Source organism: Tupaia chinensis, unplaced genomic scaffold (assembly GCF_000334495.1).
Source record: "Tupaia chinensis unplaced genomic scaffold, TupChi_1.0 Scaffold000010_1, whole genome shotgun sequence".
In the NCBI taxonomy this organism is placed as follows: domain Eukaryota; kingdom Metazoa; phylum Chordata; class Mammalia; order Scandentia; family Tupaiidae; genus Tupaia; species Tupaia belangeri.
Genome location: NW_006159440.1, coordinates 870,745 through 891,350, shown reverse-complemented (window position 1 = coordinate 891,350; position 20,606 = coordinate 870,745). Strand labels below are relative to the sequence as shown.

At 41.9% G+C, this 20,606-nt stretch overlaps 1 protein-coding gene across 1 annotated transcript in view; it reads left to right on the top strand.

Moving 5' to 3' along the window:
* CNTNAP2 (contactin associated protein 2) overlaps positions 1–20,606 on the top strand; it is a 1,579,711-nt gene that overhangs the window by 1,547,617 nt on the left and 11,488 nt on the right. The window contains exon 23 of the mRNA XM_006139900.2: positions 19,495–19,575. Coding sequence (XP_006139962.1) covers positions 19,495–19,575 — 81 coding nt within the window. The remainder of the gene's footprint in view (positions 1–19,494; positions 19,576–20,606) is intronic.

The window sequence follows — 20,606 nt, the reverse complement described above, 5'->3', positions numbered from 1 at the left end:
GGCATGTCTTGTGGGTGGAAAGCCTCCTCAGGTAATTCCATCACCAGGGTGAGGGACTTCAGGCTCTTGGCCTTGTCACAGAAGAGAATTCCCACACAAGCCAGAGAGCAAAGCAAGGTGGTTTATTGAGGACAACAGGTGGAATACGCTCCCCCGGCAGGGAGGACTGCTCTGGGGGGGAAGGCAACCCTGCAAGCCTTTGCAGAGCTCATTTTATGGGAGATTTACATGCATATTCATAAAAGGGATGGACTTTTAGGGTTTAGGGTGGCCTCGAGGACTCCATAGGGTTTTGTGCACAGGCTCTGGGGCTGAACATGCTTAAACATCGGATGTATCATTAACATCGAAAGTCTCCTCCGAGGGGTGTGCTAAGCATGCTAACAAAGCGCAGGTCAGGGGAACCAGCAGTTAGCGTAATGGCTATGTTGCTGGACTCCCACGTAGTCGACTGCGGTTCGAGTCCCGGACCCGGTGGCTTAAAACTCACGCTGGGCGCGTGTGCGTGTGTGCCCAAGATCCCGAGAGGAGAATGGAGGAGAAGGGATTGCGGCATGGCCATCCCCCCTGAGGGGTGATTTCTTGCTTTCTGTCTCTCTGTCTCTCTCTATCTGTCTGGCGAGCGCACGCACCCTATAGCAAAAACCTCTCAAAAAAAAAAAAAAAAAGTGCAGGTCAATTCTAGTGCAATTGGGCCTTATCGCACATGCGTGCTTGATGCATGCTTGACCAGAGAGGTGCTATAAATCTCCAGGGACGGGCTCCTTATGGGTCCTTTATCCTGTCAAGTTTTGTCATCTGGGTTGGCCTGGTTTCCATCTCCCACACCCTATCTAATGTCTCAGTCTCTTTTTGGGCCAAGCTTTGTTTTCAGGGCTGGCCTGATTTCCATCCCCACCTCTCATCTCCTGTCTCAATTCCAGTGTGTAGCCAGCCTGAGACTCACTCAGCAAATACAACAGGGCTCACTTGATACGGATACCAAAAGCAAAAATTAAGTACACAGATAATGCAAAGAAAAGTTTATGAGAAACAGCAGAGCCTTTAGGTGGCAAACTCACAAATAAAAAGGCTGTAGCAGGAAGTTTGCAAAAGACCAGGTCCTCTGACCATTTTTTCCAGAAGCTCACCCTGATGGTAGGAAAGTTCTGATCTGAATTTGGCGGCCGATCTGCCTGTTTGCGATCAGAAAAGCAAACAAACGAGCGATGAAGCCTCCAAGAAGGGCCAGGCTTGGGGACTGGATGAAGGTCCATCACGGATGGTGCTGCTCCTATTTACAGGCTTTCTGGTATGTCAGGGAATTTCTCAGCACAGGTTTCCCAGTGTGTGGCCTGGGCCCCAGCAAGGCCTAGAGAATCGGCTTCTGGAAGTTCCCAGCCGCTGAATTCGTAGTATCGAGGGTAACCTTGAGGTATCTGTTCCCTGCCCCAGAGCTAACCTGGTCTGACTCTGAGAGGCCCTTCACCAGGAATTCTCCCAGCACCTCCAGAGTGAACTGAGTGGAGTTTGGAAAACACTGGGCATAGGACAGAATCACCACAAACCCCGGGGCTAGCAGCATGTCTGGGGCCAACAGGTGACATGGAGGGTAAGGTGCTGAGTCCCACATGGCCAGTCAAGCAGTTCAAGTCCCAGACTCAGTGGCTTGAAAATCACACCAGGTCATATGTGTGCATGCCCAAAATCCCAAGAGGAGACTGGAGAAGGGATTGCAATGTGTCTCCTCTCTCCCTGCCCCCTCTCTCTGGTGAGCACACGCACCCTATAGCAAAAAGAAGGAAGGAAGGAAGCGAGGGAGGGAGGGAGGGAGGGAGGGAAGAAGAAAAAAGAAAAAAAGGAAGCATTTTTATGGGGGAACTGATAAACAAAATCCTCCCAAATCATGATATGAGCGGATGTGATATAAAGCAGTTCTGTCAATTAGGAATATCCAGCTGATCTTTTTATCTGACTTTTTAACTCCTTTTGATCATAGGTACAGTCTGTTTCTAAACCATGTTACTAAATGGTTCTTAGGAATATTTTTAGACCAATAGTTACAGGGTAGAAAAGGCAACCTCAGCCCCGCGTTCTGGCTTATTTCAAGGTCGTAGAACCTGGGGCATCAAGAAGCATGAGTGGGGAGGTGGCTGACACCACTCAGTTCTTCTGTTGCCCCGATTGTCAAAGTCCACATGTCAGCGGTACAATGTGGAGGACCCATCACACTTCTCCAGGGGATCCGTCCAGGTTGGCAAAGCGGTTGAAAAGCCAGCAATCTTGGGAGTATGGGTCCTAGATGAAACAGGGTACTTGGGATCTTCAGCGTAACGACCCCCGTGCGCATTATATTCCAGAACGTGCACAGTCTGCCCAGGCACCGGAAACTGAGAACTAAGGCTTCTGCTAAGCACGTCAGGCACTTCCCCCTGGAAAATAGTGAATCTGATTTCAGCAAGCACCCTGCCTCTGTTGCTGTGATTTCAAAGAGCTGATTTCTTGTCTGTTGTCCAAATTCCTTTCTTACCATGTGAATATAAAATATTTTTATATCTTCATGTGCAAGAGAATTATGGATATGAGGAACATTTAAAGATTGCATATTTCTGTTTAGTTTCTTTCATAGTTACAAAGCTGGTGGTTTGGTTTTGTTTCGTTTCCACCTGCAAGCATTGGAAAATAATCTTTTCGGCTTCGTAATACTCACATCTTCATTATTTCTGAGCAGATCCCTATTCTCTGATCTTATGCTAAGACTGCATGATTAATGCATTTTAATCTCTTAATCTTTTTATCTTATTGTCCTTTTTTTCCTCTTCAGTCACCAACACAGGACACATGTATTCAGATGGAGAATTAAATTACTATCCCCTTTTTACTAATGTGAATTTCCTGCAAAAGCACCAAACACATTTGTGTATCTCAAGTGAACTGTAATAACAGAGTTATAGATTACTGACCTCAGGGTCACTTTAGTTGTACCCCATCTTTTGCTTCTACAGCTTTTCTGTTTCCATAATAAATAGATTAGTATGCATGATTTTGTTGCATCAAGGATAGGTGTATTTTTAATCTTTGATAGATAGTACGAATAAAAAGTCCAAAGGGACACAAACATCCGGCTTTGGGACAGTGTCTAAAGCCACTGCTTCCTCCCTACTGTGGGGTTCTCTCTCATTCAATTTTCCTCTACCTCTTTCTTTCCCTTTATCTCTTACAGTAGAGTTTGAACCCGGGGTGCTTAGAATTCTGTTCCATTCTCTCTAGGCTGTCGCCCTCTGACTCCCCACCTACCTGGTGCATTTCCCTAGGTCTGTGCCTGGCAACCATTTCAGTCATTAGCTTGGGTCACGTGGGGCTCGCTAAGTATGGGGTAACTCAGTCCTTTGTGTTGCCATGGTGACTTCTCCATCGATGGAGAACCACTGACTCCAGCAAGTCAGAATATTCAGTTTTGCCTGATTCCCATCCCAGGGATATTATTGCACTAGAAGCCCATGAAAATGAAGGTGATTCGACATCTGTCCTTCTTCACCTCCACCAGTCCCTGGTTCTAACCCTTCCTACTCTACTGCTTTTTTTTTTTTTTTTCCTTGGGGAGGAGGGCAGGTTTTTGCTATAGAGCACGTGTGCTTGCCGGAAAGACAGACAGAAAGTGAGAAATCACCCCCCACAGGGTCTGGCCATGCGGTGGCTCCCTTCTCCATTCTCCTCTTAGGTCTTGGGCACACACGCATATGCACCCAGCGTGAGTTTAAGCTGCCAGGTCCGGGACTCTAACTGCAGTCCACTATGTGGGAGTCCAGTGATATAACCATTACACCATCTGCTCGTCCCTGTGCTGCATTTCTGAGTATCCTTAATATCACGAGGCATCTCCTATAGTACATGTCACCAAGCTATGGGCTATTCCCAGGAGCACAACACCCACCAAATTACTTGGCACCACTTCCTCCACCAACTCATCATTTAAAAAGGCCATTGTCAGAATTCCTACGTGGGAATTCTCCCAAGAGAATCCCTGCCAACCACTCCCTGCAAATGCTAGTTCCTCCTCTGCCAGCAAATCAGGACCTTGTGTCTCTGCCAATTATTTCTAACATTAGAACGTCACCCAGGTGATGTTGACCCAGTGCCACATGCATTTCAGAGGAAAGTCGCTGTGGAAACACCAATAACAGATAAATGATATGTTGCTTTATTTGTTAGGGAGCTTTGGTTGATTCTGCCTTTCCACAGAGACTATTCAGAAATATCTGAAGATGTGTAGATTCATAATTGTGCTGTCAAGGTTCTGCCTGGGAGTAACCTTAAAAGGCTTTTCAAAAATTAGAATTAATTGTAGGTTAAAATGTAAATGTACACAAAATCTATGTAAATGTGGCTTATAATTATTTTAAACATAGAGAATGAGATGAATTGTTTTGAAATTTCCCCTTTGAAAAAGCTAAAAATGGATTTTAATCATTTTACTTAGAATTTTAGCTGTTAGAAATGATATAGACTAAAGTAATACTTTTGCAGAAGAGTTTAATTGCTGAAATGCTTCCAATGCATAGTTTTGTTTTATTCTGACAGTGGCTGCATATGGTAGGCTAAGCAGATACAATAGTGTTTTGTTATTATTTTTTATTATTTTAGATTTTTGCCATAGGGCGTGTGTTCTCGCTAAAGAGAGACAGAGAGAAAGGGAAAGTGAGAAATCACCCCCCCAAGGGGGGGATGGTCATGTCATAATCCCTTCTCAGGATTTGGGGTACACACACACACATACACATCCATTGTGATTTTCAAACTGCGAGTCCAGAATTCAAACCACACAGCTGGCCATGTGTGATTCAGCACCTATTTTAAAGAAACAAAAAATATGGGGCTAGCAGATGGTATAGTGATTACATCACTGGACTCCACATAGCTGGCTGTGGTTCGAGTCCCAGACCTGGTGACTTGAAAATCACAGCAGGCACGTATTCGTGCATGCCGAAGATCCCAGGAGGAGAGTAAAGGAGAAGAGATTATGGCATGACCATCCCCCACCCCTGCAACAATTTCTCACTTTCCCTCTTTCTATGTCTGTCCCTCTTCCTAAGACAAAAACCTCTAAAACAAACAAAAGGAAAATGCAAGTTAAAGAAAATAAAATTGAACACTGGAAGAGTGGCCACAGCAGACCTATGCTCAACCTGGCTAAGGTTAGAAACATTAGAGTCCCCAGAGGGGTTTTAAAAATCCTGACCTTGATCCCCAGCTTGAGCTCCTTCGCATGCTCTCAGGACTGCGCAGCAGTGGACGGCCACACTGACAGCCCCTGGCTCCAAAATACACAGACAGCAGCGCTAGCAGGTCTCTTCAAATTCAATGACGCTTCTTTTTCTTCCTTGCAATGAACATTATGAATTTAAACATAAGAGGAACTCCGGTTTTTTATACCAAGCTGTTCTACTATTTTCTGCCATTCTTTGACTGTAACGCCAAAGTCTGAAATACTATGTAATTTGCATACCTGTGGGTGAAATCACTACTACTAAATATACCTTCCCTTTCGAGAATTCCTACGTGGGAATTCTCCCAAGAGAATCCCTGCCAACCACTCCCTGCAAATGCTAGTTCCTCCTCTGCCAGCAAATCAGGACCTTGTGTCTCTGCCAATTATTTCTAACATTAGAACGTCACCCAGGTGATGTTGACCCAGTGCCACATGCATTTCAGAGGAAAGTCGCTGTGGAAACACCAATAACAGATAAATGATATGTTGCTTTATTTGTTAGGGAGCTTTGGTTGATTCTGCCTTTCCACAGAGACTATTCAGAAATATCTGAAGATGTGTAGATTCATAATTGTGCTGTCAAGGTTCTGCCTGGGAGTAACCTTAAAAGGCTTTTCAAAAATTAGAATTAATTGTAGGTTAAAATGTAAATGTACACAAAATCTATGTAAATGTGGCTTATAATTATTTTAAACATAGAGAATGAGATGAATTGTTTTGAAATTTCCCCTTTGAAAAAGCTAAAAATGGATTTTAATCATTTTACTTAGAATTTTAGCTGTTAGAAATGATATAGACTAAAGTAATACTTTTGCAGAAGAGTTTAATTGCTGAAATGCTTCCAATGCATAGTTTTGTTTTATTCTGACAGTGGCTGCATATGGTAGGCTAAGCAGATACAATAGTGTTTTGTTATTATTTTTTATTATTTTAGATTTTTGCCATAGGGCGTGTGTTCTCGCTAAAGAGAGACAGAGAGAAAGGGAAAGTGAGAAATCACCCCCCCAAGGGGGGGATGGTCATGTCATAATCCCTTCTCAGGATTTGGGGTACACACACACACATACACATCCATTGTGATTTTCAAACTGCGAGTCCAGAATTCAAACCACACAGCTGGCCATGTGTGATTCAGCACCTATTTTAAAGAAACAAAAAATATGGGGCTAGCAGATGGTATAGTGATTACATCACTGGACTCCACATAGCTGGCTGTGGTTCGAGTCCCAGACCTGGTGACTTGAAAATCACAGCAGGCACGTATTCGTGCATGCCGAAGATCCCAGGAGGAGAGTAAAGGAGAAGAGATTATGGCATGACCATCCCCCACCCCTGCAACAATTTCTCACTTTCCCTCTTTCTATGTCTGTCCCTCTTCCTAAGACAAAAACCTCTAAAACAAACAAAAGGAAAATGCAAGTTAAAGAAAATAAAATTGAACACTGGAAGAGTGGCCACAGCAGACCTATGCTCAACCTGGCTAAGGTTAGAAACATTAGAGTCCCCAGAGGGGTTTTAAAAATCCTGACCTTGATCCCCAGCTTGAGCTCCTTCGCATGCTCTCAGGACTGCGCAGCAGTGGACGGCCACACTGACAGCCCCTGGCTCCAAAATACACAGACAGCAGCGCTAGCAGGTCTCTTCAAATTCAATGACGCTTCTTTTTCTTCCTTGCAATGAACATTATGAATTTAAACATAAGAGGAACTCCGGTTTTTTATACCAAGCTGTTCTACTATTTTCTGCCATTCTTTGACTGTAACGCCAAAGTCTGAAATACTATGTAATTTGCATACCTGTGGGTGAAATCACTACTACTAAATATACCTTCCCTTTCGTATGTGAAATAAATCATTCTCAAAGCTGCTAGAGCCAATTAAATGTTTTTTTCACACTCTGTTGACATGAATGAGAAGAGCTGCAAGAAAGACACATGGCTGCGCTGGGAGCTTATCACATTATCTTCACAATAATGTGAGCCAGCACCAGGGAAGGACCCTTTGTGGGGACCGTCAGGACGCGTTAATATCCAAGGATAATTTGTTCCACAGGTTCTCTTTGATGACCATTAGCAATTCTACCTGTCAACAAGCAAAGGCAATTGCCATTTGAGATCAGAGGTTAATTTAAGAAGAAACCCATTCAGAAGATAATGGGAATATATTTAGCATGGGGCTTTTACATTCAGTGTTCTGAAGTCAGCCTTCTTGAAGAAAAGGCATTGTTTTGGGATTGGAATTATACTCTTCACTTGTGCTAATGCAGCTGAAAAGAGTATTTCAAAACCAGGAGCCCAACTGGGCATTGATTAAAGACTTAGAATCTGTGCGGAATGAATTGTTCAGAGCACACTGGGTTTGCTCTTCCCCTCCTGACAGACCACACAGTGGAGCCAGACCCCAGGCAACAGTCTGAGATCTGGGTGGACACCGCTGTGTTCCCAGAAATCCTCCTCATTCATCTGCTAGTTTTGGAAAACACAACGATTTTTAATATTCTAGATATTTTTATTTATTTTAATGGATAAAACGCAACCAATGGAAAGGGCTATAAGGGCAAAAGGTCAAGTTCCTTCTGTTTCTTTTTTTAATATACATTCAATAACTGTATATCATTACAGCTCGCAAAGCGAATTTTCTCAGCATGAATATACTATGTATTAGTCCAGTTAAGGACATTACCATACACGTTATCATTAACAGATAATTTTCCATTTCCACAGGGGTAATTTCCATACGAGTAGAAAGGGTTAGTTTCCCATTTTGATGAGATGTAACACAGACATCCCACAGATACTGGCAGAGCCAGCCCCCCAGAGAGCAGGTGTGTGTTCATCATCTGAAACTGACAACAGCACTTTCTCAAATTCAGAGAAGATGATAGCAGATGATTAAATAGTTTTTTTAAACGCATTTTATTATTCACTGTACTTTCTTAGAAGGCATATGATGATGACAAAAGCAAACCAGTAATATCCAGCCATTTCCAAAAGATCCATCCACATTCAAACCACAGCCTTTGAATGTACTAGAAATTTCCACTGAGAGAGTAAAAGGTGACCCTTTATCCTTGCCTGATTCCTAATATGATGCCATGTGCTTATCCTCACAAACGATGAAACTCACCTCTGGACTAGATTTTAGGTGGTGAAAGAGTAATTCTTCACTGAGCTCCCAGGCCATAAACCCCGGTGGTCCGAGGCCTGTACTGATAGTTGCATGACACTCAGTAGACGCCTTTTTTCAGCAGAAACTTGTGAACAGCCGAGGGCTTGGGGACCCCTGCATAGAGGGAGTCCTGCCACCCCAGAGTGTAATACAGGAACCACACAGTGGGACAAATGGTTGTCTTCTGACGGGGTTGAAATGATACTTCCCACGGTCGTCACATCCTGCCCAGATTTGGGGCCGCTTTATCCCCACACTCCTGTTAACATCAACGGGAATTTATAAACGGCCTGTGGCAGACAGGAAAGCAAAAAATTGCAAACCTCTGAAAGAGGACTAGGACCAACTTCCCAAGTAAAGTGCAAGGTCACACAGCTGGGCCCCACTATGGGCCTCTCTGATCTAATCTTATTTTCAAGCCCATCTGAGAACTGCAGTAAGATGTGTGTGAAGAGTCCAGAATGAAGAGTTCAAGATCCCACCCTTGTGTAGAGAACCTGGCATGTACCAGCCCCGTGGCCATGCCCCATCATGAAGACACATGAAGGCTGTGTCTTCGCCTCCCCAGCACCAGAGAGAGTCTGTGGGACCAGTGGTTCTGTGAAGTCCACCCACCACAGCTCTCCTCCACCATGTGCCCATCGCATCATCCACCAAAGTGGAGCATTCATGGACAATTGTAACTAAACGTGAAGGCATGAATGGCTTTCCCACCTGGGAAATAACAAGACAAAAGTGTCTAATGTGAAAATGGGCACCATATATCTGAGCATTTATTGTATGGGATAGAAAGTTCTGAGCTTCTATCATTAATGAACTATTTCCAATTAAAATTCTTATTTGTAGTTAATCAGACAAACGAATGCAGTGTCAGCCCAGGCAGAGCGCATCAGTCAGTCTTTTCCTTGAAAGGAAATTGAAATAATTCAGATGTTAGCTAAGAAACTGGCAGGAGGAGAGAATGTAATAAAATTGATTGTCCTTTCAGTCCTCTAGTCTAAAAGTTGTTATTATTTAATCATGGCACATCGCAAATGATGACAAGTTCATTTATTCTGTTTCTTTTCACCTGATTAACCTCTTATGGTTCAATGGATCTTAAACACTCATACAAGTAGCTGTCATTTCCCTTCTTTAAGAAGCTGGAAATGTAAAGCTCATTTAACTTCTCAAAGCAGAATCCAAAAATTCATTTATTTCTTCCTCATTTGAAATTGACAATTCCAGGGACCAGCAGATAGAGTAATGGTTATATCACTAGACTCCCATGTAGTCTACCACAGTTCAAGTTCCAGACCTAGTGGCTTAAAACTTGCACTGGGCACATGTGCATGCATGCCCAAAATCCCGAGAGGAGAATAAAGAATGGATTGTGGCATGGCCATTCTCCCAGGAGGTGGTTTTTCACTTTCTGTCTCTCTCTCTCTCTTTCTCTTTCTCTCTGGTGAGTACATGCACCCTATAGCAAAAATATCTCTCTCTAAAAAAAAGGAAGAAGTTGAAAATTCTGCCTGGCTAGCTTTCTTTAAGACACTGAGGCAAAAGGTGTAGGTATTAATATACAGACTCAGGACTGCCACAGTTGGTTCTGCCTATATGAAAACCTATAATCGAGAAATCGCTCTGTCTTGCAAATGTGATCAGTATTATCCTCTTTTAAAATAAAACAGCATTCCTGGGCTGGCCTTGTATCCTTGTGGGTAAGGGAGCCAGATCCAACATGGCTGACTGTGGTTTTAGACCTGGCACCACAGCTCAAAAACACACTGGATTTGTGTGCATGAATGTCAAAATCCTTACAGGATGGAAAAGTGGAGAAGGAATTACAATGTGACCATGACCCATTGAGGGGAACTTTCTCCCTGTCCCTCTGTCTTGTCTTTCTATCTCTCTTCAGCGAGTGTACATGCATGCTAGCAATTAAATAATAATAATAATAATAAAAGCAGTCTTCCTTGTATCTTCAGCATCTTAGTCAACAACCATTTGCATGGTTTTCTTTTTTCTTTTTTCCTAATTTGCCAGAGGGAGTGTTTAATTGCCAGAGAGAGAGAGAAGGATAAAGAGAAACAGTACCCCTCCGCCCCTTGAGAGATGGTCACACAGCAATCCCTTCCCCATTTTTCACTTCTTTCAGGATTTGGGGCATGCATACATACATGCCCAGTGTGTCTTTTAAGCCACCAGATCTGGGACTAACCTGTGCAGTTGGCCATGTGGAATCCAGCCACCTTCACCACCACACCACTGGCTGCCCCCAGTTCACTTTTAGATCTGTTTTTGAAGTATCAGTCAGTAGCAAATAGCTAAAACAAATTATTTGAGAAAAATCATTTTCGGCCATATAACTCAGATTTGAAAAAGGGAAATAAAGTGAGATGCAGCATAGAAGCTGGGCAGAGCAAGGGTGTATGTACATCCTCGTGTCCAGAAACCACTAGAAATAATTCTGCAATTGAAATTAAATTATAATTAATAGCAGCAGTTTTGCCAAAGTGCCTCAAATGATCACTTCAGATGCTGAAGCTCTAGTGGTTTCCATGGAGATATTTTCTCTAGGAGATGTCAGGTAACATCTCATTTCTTTGTCCCTGATATATGACAACCTGAAGCTTTTAGTGTAACTCTCACTGAGGGGGAGTGGTTTATGTTAAATAACTTCAATTTATTGTTATACGCACTCAAATGTATTTTATTTGCAATTGGTTTCTGTGCCTAAAGCCTACAGTTTTACATATTTTGAAATGTAGTAAGAAGCACAACCACCAAATTTATCTTCTGAAGTAGAAAAAAATTTTATTCCATCTTCTCCCTACCCACTCACTGGGACAGATGAGAAATGAGAGACTAAAGAATTCAAATTTTTTCTTAATCAATTTTTTTTTTTGAGAGGTTTTTGCTATAGGGTGCATGCGCTCACCAGAAAGACAGAGAGAGACAGAAAGCGAGAAATCATCTTCCAGGGGAAATGGCCACACTGCAATCCCCTCTCCTCCATTCTCCTCTCTGGATCTTGGGCATGCACGCACACGTGCCTGGCATGAGTTTAAGCCACCAGGTCCAGGACTCGAACAGCAGTCAACTACATAAGAGTCCAGTGACATAGCCATTACGCCAACTGCTGGTCCCCTTAATCAATTCTTACAACTTTCTTATAAATCTGTTTCTAGTACTTAAGCATGTGCCTTGAAATTTCTTTAATTTTTACCTTGTGTAAATACACAATCAAAAATTATATTCCAGGGAACCAGCAGTTAGCGTAATGGCTTTGTCGCTGGACTCCCACGTAGTTGACCGTGGTTCGCGTCCCGGACCCGGTGGCTTAAAACTCACGCCGGGCGCGTGTGCGTGCGTGCCCAAGATCCCGAGAGGAGAATGGAGGAGAAGGGATTGCGGCGTGACCATCCCCCCTGGGGGGTGATTTCTCGCTTTCTGTCTCTATGTCTCTCTCTGTCTGTCTGGCGAGCACACGCGCCCTATAGCAAAAACCTCTCAAAAAAAAATTATATTCCAACGATGTTTAAGGCAAAATTAGCACTATTCCTGGTTTCATGAGTGTTTATTTATTTATTTATTTTAAATTACTGAGAGCATTTGCATTTGAGAGAGAAAGCAGGAGGAAGCATTACCCAATGGGGCATGGTCACGCCGCAATCGCTTTTCCTCCAATTCTCTATCCTGCCGGGATTTAGGGCATGCCCACACACACTCCTGGTGTGTTTTTCAAACTGGATCAGAATTCAAACCTTAGCTGACCCTGTGGGATCCAGTTTCTCTACCCAGTAGGGCACGGGGCCGACCATGGGTATTTCTCTAGTGGTAATAAACATATTCTCGGTGCTGTTCTCGTGCATTAAGTGCTCATGTCTGTTACCAGTGGAATGAATGTTGGGTTTCTGTTCTCCCACCGTATTAGTCAAAGGTCTTACTTTACCACATGGCTCAGCCAGTGCTACGATCATACAGAATTACCCCTTGTCAGATGAAGTGTATGTCACTCTGGGCTTCTGCAGAAAGACAAGCGCAGTCAGAGACCTTTCTGGTATCACTGGCCTCCCCAGGCAGCCTACCAACCATAGAAAACAATTAGATTAAATTGGTTAATTGCCTTAAAGGATGCAATGACGATGATCATTTGATAGAGCCTGTGTAGACTGATGCCTTCTCACCAGAGGCAGTTCAGCTTAGTGTTTAGAAAGTAATTGCTGGAGCAAATTACCGTGTTCAACTCCCAGCTCCTCCACTTCCTGGTCACATGAACTGACAGTTTTTATCCTTCCAAGATGGAATAAATATGCCATCCTCTCTAGGTTCACTTGAGCATTAAATGGGTTAATACATGACAAGGACTTAGAACAGTGTGTGGCTTGTAGGAAGTGCTGGTATTATTTCCTAAGTGGTAGCAACTTGTTCATGAACTTTGAATTTCATGTTCATTTTCTTTCAATACTCCACAATAGAAGAAAAATACTCCTAGTGTGATTTTACTACAAGTGACCAGTTGGTATTTGACCATTTTTGCAACTTTGTCTTTCAAAGTTGTCTTGTAGTCACAGAACTTTAGATTTGAACTGGGCCTTAAAGAGTTTTATGCATGAGGAAACTACAGTCCAAATGATGAAGAACTTGCATAATCCTATGTGGAGCTTTAGGACCCTTCCATATAAAAATCCTGCATGGTGACGTGGGGCTTTGTTGTTTCATGTTGGAACTTGTCTCAGCTGCCCAGGGAAGGGTATCAAGCCACACTCACCCCGCCCAGCACACAAATATAGGAGGTGCTAATTAGGCCGTCATCCTGCTAAAACCTTTCAACAGTATGGTCAAGGGAAGGGTGAAATCACTTTAGAAATGAGAGAGAACATTTATATTTTTTATTCCTCACGGGGAGAGGAAAGTATATGTTTACTCACCCAGTTTCAATATATGACCATTGTACTGCCTCTGTGCAGTTACAGGGAGCAACTTCCCCTAGTCCTGCTCTTACAATATATGTTTGTTATTTCCCTCCTTTTTTGTTTTTTTCTACCTAAAAGTAGAAGAGAGAATGCAGCCGTAGTGAGTACTTAGATTGCTTCTCACATGGAAGGCAAAGACAAAGGAAGAGAAGCATGCCTGGGTGTCCAAGTGCGGTCTGACTGTGTCTGAGTGTGTTCAGACCAGTGATAGATTGTCTTCTCTGTGGGAGAGAAGTGTAGATGTGAATGGAGTAGTATCAATGTGAACGGGCTCTGAAGCCTTAGCCAGGCTCTTTACTAAGCACACTCCAGGGAGAAGATTCTTACACATTAGTCCCTCCTGGCCTAGACTGGGTAGAGGGAGGGTAGCTAATTTCTAGGTAGTACAAAGGAATATAAATATAATCATGGGAATGATCAGACCAACAAGAAGGACACGTGCAGGGGGAATATGAAAAACTACACCCACTGTATAAGAGCCGGGATGGTGCCATCGTGTAGTGTCATTTGGGGATCCAGAAGAAAAGTTTATAGAGTACAATCTTTGCTGATTTGATTCAGTTCTGGTCCTGAGATTGTTAATATCTATTCTATTTTGAATTAGCATTCCAAATTTGTACTCATTCCCAGTGTTTCCCAAAACATAGGTTCCTTAGTTCTCGAACATCATTAAAATTGCTCATCAAACCTCATTAACATTGCTCCCAGGGAGCTGAGCGGGGAACACGAAAGTTAGCAGTGTTACAGAGCATGTGCTGTGCATGGGCTTTCTCCTCCATACTTCGTCTTGTCCCTTGGTCTCCGTGTTTCTCTATGTGCATTTTCAAGAGGCTATTGGCATGCAGGAGAAAGAACAGCTAGAATGAAATATATCTATCAAAATAGCAAGTGCTTTGATTGCCAGAATAGAATGGCTTTGCCTCAAGGGAGTGAGCACTCACATGCATTAAGGCAACCAGACTTAAGGTGTAAATGAAGCATGAAAATAGGAATGCTCATGAGGAAAAAAAAAAAAAAAACGAAAGAAAGAAAGAGAGAGCAAGGGAGAGAGAGTTGAGAGAGATAATTCTGCCCATGAATTGCATGAAGGTTTCTGTTGACCCGAGGGTTTTCCACTGGCTGTTTATGAACAATAATGAAAGTCTAGTGGACAAGGAATCATTACTATATTTTCTTATTCAATATATTCTCTTTTCTGTTGAGGAGAATAAGAATGCTGCCTTGTTTAAAGGATTTAGTTGAGAGTCAGTGACTAACTTTCAAATTTATACCTGCATGGGAGACTTTATTATTAGAAGATGATACATAAATGTTTGCACACTTCCTAATGGACTGATTTTAATTACACCAGCCAATGAACACCATTTCATTCTTGCTACTGCATTATTATATTAGTCTTTGAAAGATACTCTACCTGGGAGTCCTATAGGCATCTCAAACTCACTATGCCTATAATTAAGACTGGTCCCTGCCATTAAGACAATTATGATTTGAGTGACAGGGACCTGCAGACAGCATAATGGTTATGACACTGGACTCCCGCATAGTCAACCATGGTTCAAGTATCAGACCCAGCGACTTCAAACTCACACTGGCCTCATGTGCATGCGTGCCCAAAATCCCAAGAGGAGAATGGAAGAAAAGGCACTGTGGCATGGCCGTCCCTGCGGGGAGTGATTTCTCACTTTCCATCTCTATCTCTCCAGCTAGCACATGTTTGCTCCCTATAGCAAAAATCTCTCTCAAAAAAAAAAAAAAAAGGAAACAAGAATTAAGATTACAGCCACTGAAAAGAGTGCTAGCCACCTACTCTGACATGGCTGGGATACTTTCATGGAAGAGGTACAATCTGATAGACAAAGAGAGAAAAGGTAAACCAGATGTCCAGACAGAGAACAGAACAAGTTAAGCAACAGCATTACCTTGAAGCACTGGGTAGCAGTGTACCTAGAATGTTGGGTCATAAAATTACACCCCCACCCACTGCAAATTTAACAAAAAAGAGATTAATTACATGAGACTGAACTGGTGAAATAGAATTTTATGACTTTTGACTAAAACATTACTGATTTTCTTCTATGCTTCTTTTTCCAGATTTAAGGATTTTTGTCTTTTCTTGAACTATTGATAGGTTCATCTACCTACGTGTTTGAACTGAATCCTAACCTTTTTCCTAGGTCTAAGTCTTAAGTATATTTCTCTTAACATTTTTTTAAATTTTTACTTTTTAAAGAATTATTTTTATTTAATTTTTATTTATTCATTTCATTTTTTTTTTTAATTTGACCAGAGAAAGACACAGAGAGAGACAGAGAGAGAAAGCAAGTCTCCGGGTTCGGGACTCAAACCGTAGTCAGCCATGTGGGAGTGTCCAGTGCCTTACCCTCCACACCACTTGCTGGTCCCCAACATTTTTTTTTTATTTTGATCTATTAAAACAAAAAAAATATATTAAAAAATACCTATTTAGTGACTTCAGTAAGCTATATAACCCCAGATAGGTTCTACTTTACAGTGTGTTCATTCTACTCACTTAGGTTTCTGCCTAAAGTCAGACATGTGTTCAAAGATATGTATATATTAGCACTAGCTATTGAAAGTATTTAGAGTAATTAAGATCTTTTGTCAATCAATAAAATGGGGGGAAAGGCATATAGATACCTGAGACAGTGTGGAAGAGGGATAGGAAATGGCAGAGGGGGACAGGTAGGGAATCGAGGGGGGAGGAAGGGACAAAATATATAAGAAACAAGAAATGGAAAGTAATTTGTGGGCAATAACACGTACGGTAATATCCTTGATTGAGCCAATATACAATGTATTCTGGAAGGAAAGTCTCATTTTATATACTGTAGTGATGTACAGTGAATGAATACAAACAAATAAATTTAAAGTGAAAAGAAAAGAAAGAAAGAAAATCACCCCCATGAGAGAAGAGGCAGGACAGAAATTTAATGACAATGAGGTTTTTCCTACACCAAGGAGTTCAGATTTATACTGAAGACAATCCTGAGAAGTTTTTAAATGTTCTCTTCTAGCCCGTGTGTATTTTCCTTGGTAATCTCAGGTTACTTCTTCCATTGCTCTTACATCATCCACTACTGTTTATGTCAGTAACGCCAGGGGAACCAGGAAGAGACCTACCACTGTCTCTTAGCATCTGAAGTTTTTGTGGACAAAGATACAACAGCATAGGCAGACTTGGGAGCATAGTGAGCCATGTTCCAGTCTACCAGCCACATTTGAGCCGGAAAAGCAAACCATTTCATAGTACCATGAATATTACACAGTAAAATAATAACAAAATTACCATCATAACTTTCTGTCAGCATACGTAATTTTTTAAAATAATTATTTTATTTAACTTTATTTATTTTAATTTGACAGAGAGGGACAGTGTGTGTGTGTGTGTGTGCGTGAGAGAGAGAGAGGAAGTAACCTGCCAGTCTGGGACTCGAACCATGGTCAGCCATGTGGGAGTCCAGCACTCTTAACTACCACACCACCTGCTGCCCTCATACCATACTTAATTTATTTTGAAGGCTTAGAGTATTTAAAGAAAGTCAGGAACCTTCTATATTTATCAAAAGAAGACAAGAACTATGACTCACTGACTAAATATCCAAATGGCTAGAAGATATCTCCGCCTGAGAATCCTATAGGTACCTCAACTCAGTATGTTCAAAACAGAACAGATTTCCCTCCCCACCCCTAAAAGGGCCCTTCTCCTGTAGGCTCCACCCAGGCCAAACTGCTGAAAGCTGACCTCCTCCACAGCTCACCAGTCTGTCTCTTGCCATCCTTATTCGAAAGGCAGGATAAGGAATAATTAACTTCGGAATTGACCCTACCTGGGGTCTAATTCCAGAGAGATCACTTACAAGCTTGATAACATTTTAGAAGAATATGGACTAAGTAGTGTCCAGAAAAGCATAATTATGTCAAAAGGCCTGGAAAAGATGCAAAGACTGGGCAGTAAAGGTAAAACTTTCATCACATCAGGGAATGATGTGCATTAATAACTAAATCTTCCTATACTTAAGGTTCTGTGAGTTGTATGATTTATCATGTGGCAGCTACAAAAAAATTCAGGGCAATTCACTGTAAATAAATAAGTTCATAATTCAAATCACATTCATGCTTGAGATTAGTACTCTGACTCCATAAACCAAATTTTTCAACGGGGTGTGCGGAATAAATAGATCGTGTAGTTCCAGGAAGTTTTTACTGATAACAGTATTTGCCTATTTTGTTGTTCACTGTGTATCTCTAGCCCTCAGAACTGAGTCGGACGTATCATAGGCATTCCAAAATGGTTTGGTGAATGAATTTGTCACATCTGCTAATAATACTCTGAAGCGAAGAAACCTAAGGTTCCCCTCCCATCGTGTGTTTTTATGTAACTCCGCTTTATTCACATAATTTTATGATCAGTCTAATATTAGGTGACAGGCTTGTAAATGAAGGATCTTCACATACTGGGGCTGACATTTGGAATTTTGAGTATTAATCCATTCTATCTACCCCCGGAAAATAATGAAGGGGAAAGGGAAAGGGAGTTCGTGGGAAAGTTGCTAACTAGGGTATGCTGCGTAGTATTGGTTCTGCCATTTCCTTACCTTTCTAATAACAGATTAGGACTGGACCAGTTAAGGCAAGCAAATGGCACCGAAGGGCTCCTTTACATCCACTGGTTAAAGACTTAGAAGATGGAGAGTCCTGAACACTCGGCGTTACATTCTTTTATGTGTACCTTTCTTAGTGTCTGTAGTTTCAATCAGTCAACAGGTTTGAATGGCACTGATAGCTGAGATGATCATTTTCTAGGTCCTACAAGACAAAGAATTAAATCACATCTGCTGGCAGAAGCTAGGATCTTCCTTTAAAGGACTCCACCTACTATTTCATCATTATCCAAGAGACCTTGGAAGTCTGTATCCTGAGACCAAATTAGCCTTAGAAAACTGGGGACTTGGCATAGTTCTCCCTGAATCTTAACAAACCTGTTTCCATAGTGTGTACACATGTGATCACACCAAATAACTCTGTAGCAGATTTCTTACATTTATTTGATGCCGTTCAACAGCGATAGCTCTGCTTCAGCCGCAGGTGATCTCCTCCTAGGGAAAACTATTTTTACTGGGAGATTTCCCCTAACTTCTCACTCAGAAGTCTGAAAAAAACATAGACTAATATTTGAAGTTGAATTCGCTTATTTGGATTATAATAGATATTCTGCTGGTCTATAGAGGTGTCAGTATCTATTTTCTTTTCCTGGGCTTCAAATTTGTTTTATTTAGAGAAACACCTAACTTTAATACAACTGATTCTCATTTTTTGTAATGTGGAAAGAAATAGAAAATTGATTAGTTAATAAGTGTTTTATTAGAACCATGTAAAATTTTAGTTTAAAGATGTGATTACTTTTTTAAAAAAAAGGTTTTTACTGTAGGGTGCATACACTCGCCAGAGAAAGACAGAGACAGTGAAAGGGAAAATGAGAAATCCCCCGACCCCGTGGTGGATGACCACACTCCAATTACCTTCTCTTCCATGCTCCTGGGATTTTGTGCATGCACACACACATGCCTGTTGTAATTTTTTTAAGCCACAGGTCCAGGACTCGAACAGCAGTCGGCCCTGTAGGAGTTCAACACCTTAACCACTATGCCACCTGTTGGCTCCAGAGATGATTACTATTTAAGCTAATCTGTAAGCTGTAAAAAGCTCATCTACAAATATATCCAATATTACCAGTTGTAAATGGGATAAAATTGGGTGAGAGGCACATTTTAGTCACATGTAAAAAAAGATACTGTAAAAAGTAAGCATGTCTGTCAGGAGCACTGGAGCAGCCAGCTCAGGTAGCTCTAGGAGCTTCCACTAATCCTTTAAATGCACAAGAGTGTCAATCTAGGCCCTGTGCAAAGAGGAGCAGGCACAGGGATGGAGGTCACTGTGACCCTCATGGGAAGCCACAGTGAGATGGTCCATGGGAAATGGGGATTTCGTTTGGGAAAACAGGAGGTGTTGAAGAGCTGTCTGAAGATACTGGAATCAAAGTGCCTGGGCTCAGTGGTGTACCTGACTCTCACACTTGACTCTGTTCCCTCCTACACAGCCAGCGCTGACTTTCCATATAACCCAGGACAAGGCCAAGCTATAAGAAACGGAGTCAACAGGAACTCGGCCATCATCGGAGGTAGGTGATGCAGAGACAGGCCTTCGCGTGGTGCGCATCTGTGGAAAGTAACAGTCCTAGTAAAACAGTTGTCTGGGAAAAACATAAGATTGTGAAATATGATATGGAGAAACCAATAAATGTAATCCTGGTACTTTTTCATGACAACTTGTCAAAAAGTAACGATAATAGATGGTGAAGAAGAGGAAGAATGAAGGCCAGGTAGTGACACAGCAGTAATGCGACTATTCTCACGTGGGAAAAGTTCTGGGTTCATGTCCTGTGAGCAGGCTTGATCTGGACTGGCAGAGACTGGGTGGGTGGGGGGGATCAGCGCATGAAGACTACTAGGGGTACCTGGTCTCTGTCTCTGTCTGTCTCTCTGTGCCTCTCTTTTTAATTTTTCTCTGTCCATTTCCCTCTGGTTTTCTCTCTCTCATGGAAGAAATAAATAAGTAAACTTTTTTAAAAAGAGTAGTTGTGGGCTAGATATGCTTTGCATGTGCAAGGAGGCAGTGGTGACGGCTGCCAGGAAAGCTTACTACAAAAACTGGGGGAACATGCCGGTCTGATTGCAGGTATCTTAGTGAAGGGGGACCAGCAGATGGCGGAATGGCTAGCTATCATGGAATTGGCTCCTTTGGTGTCCGCTCTGTCTCTGCTTCTTAATAGTAGTGCTTAGATCAGTTATATTATCTTCCATCTTGTCTAATCTGTATTATTACATCCAGTATCTTTTCCTCTTCAGATACCATATGTTTCACCTCTACAAGATCCACTTTGTCTCACATTGTATCTTCCATTTTTCTTCTTATTACAATCATATTTTCCTTTAAATCGCCATGTATGTTTACCATAGCTGTTTTAATATTCTTAGGTACTGATTTCATTATTTCTGGATCTCTTTCCAGTTGAATGACCTTTTTCCTGGTCAAGTGATATTTTTCTACTTTTTTTTTTGGGGGGGGGACATGCTTGGTTATTTTTTAAGGCAATTCATTTCTTTTTTCTTTCTTTTTTTTTTTTTTTTTAGAGAGAGATTGTTGCTATAG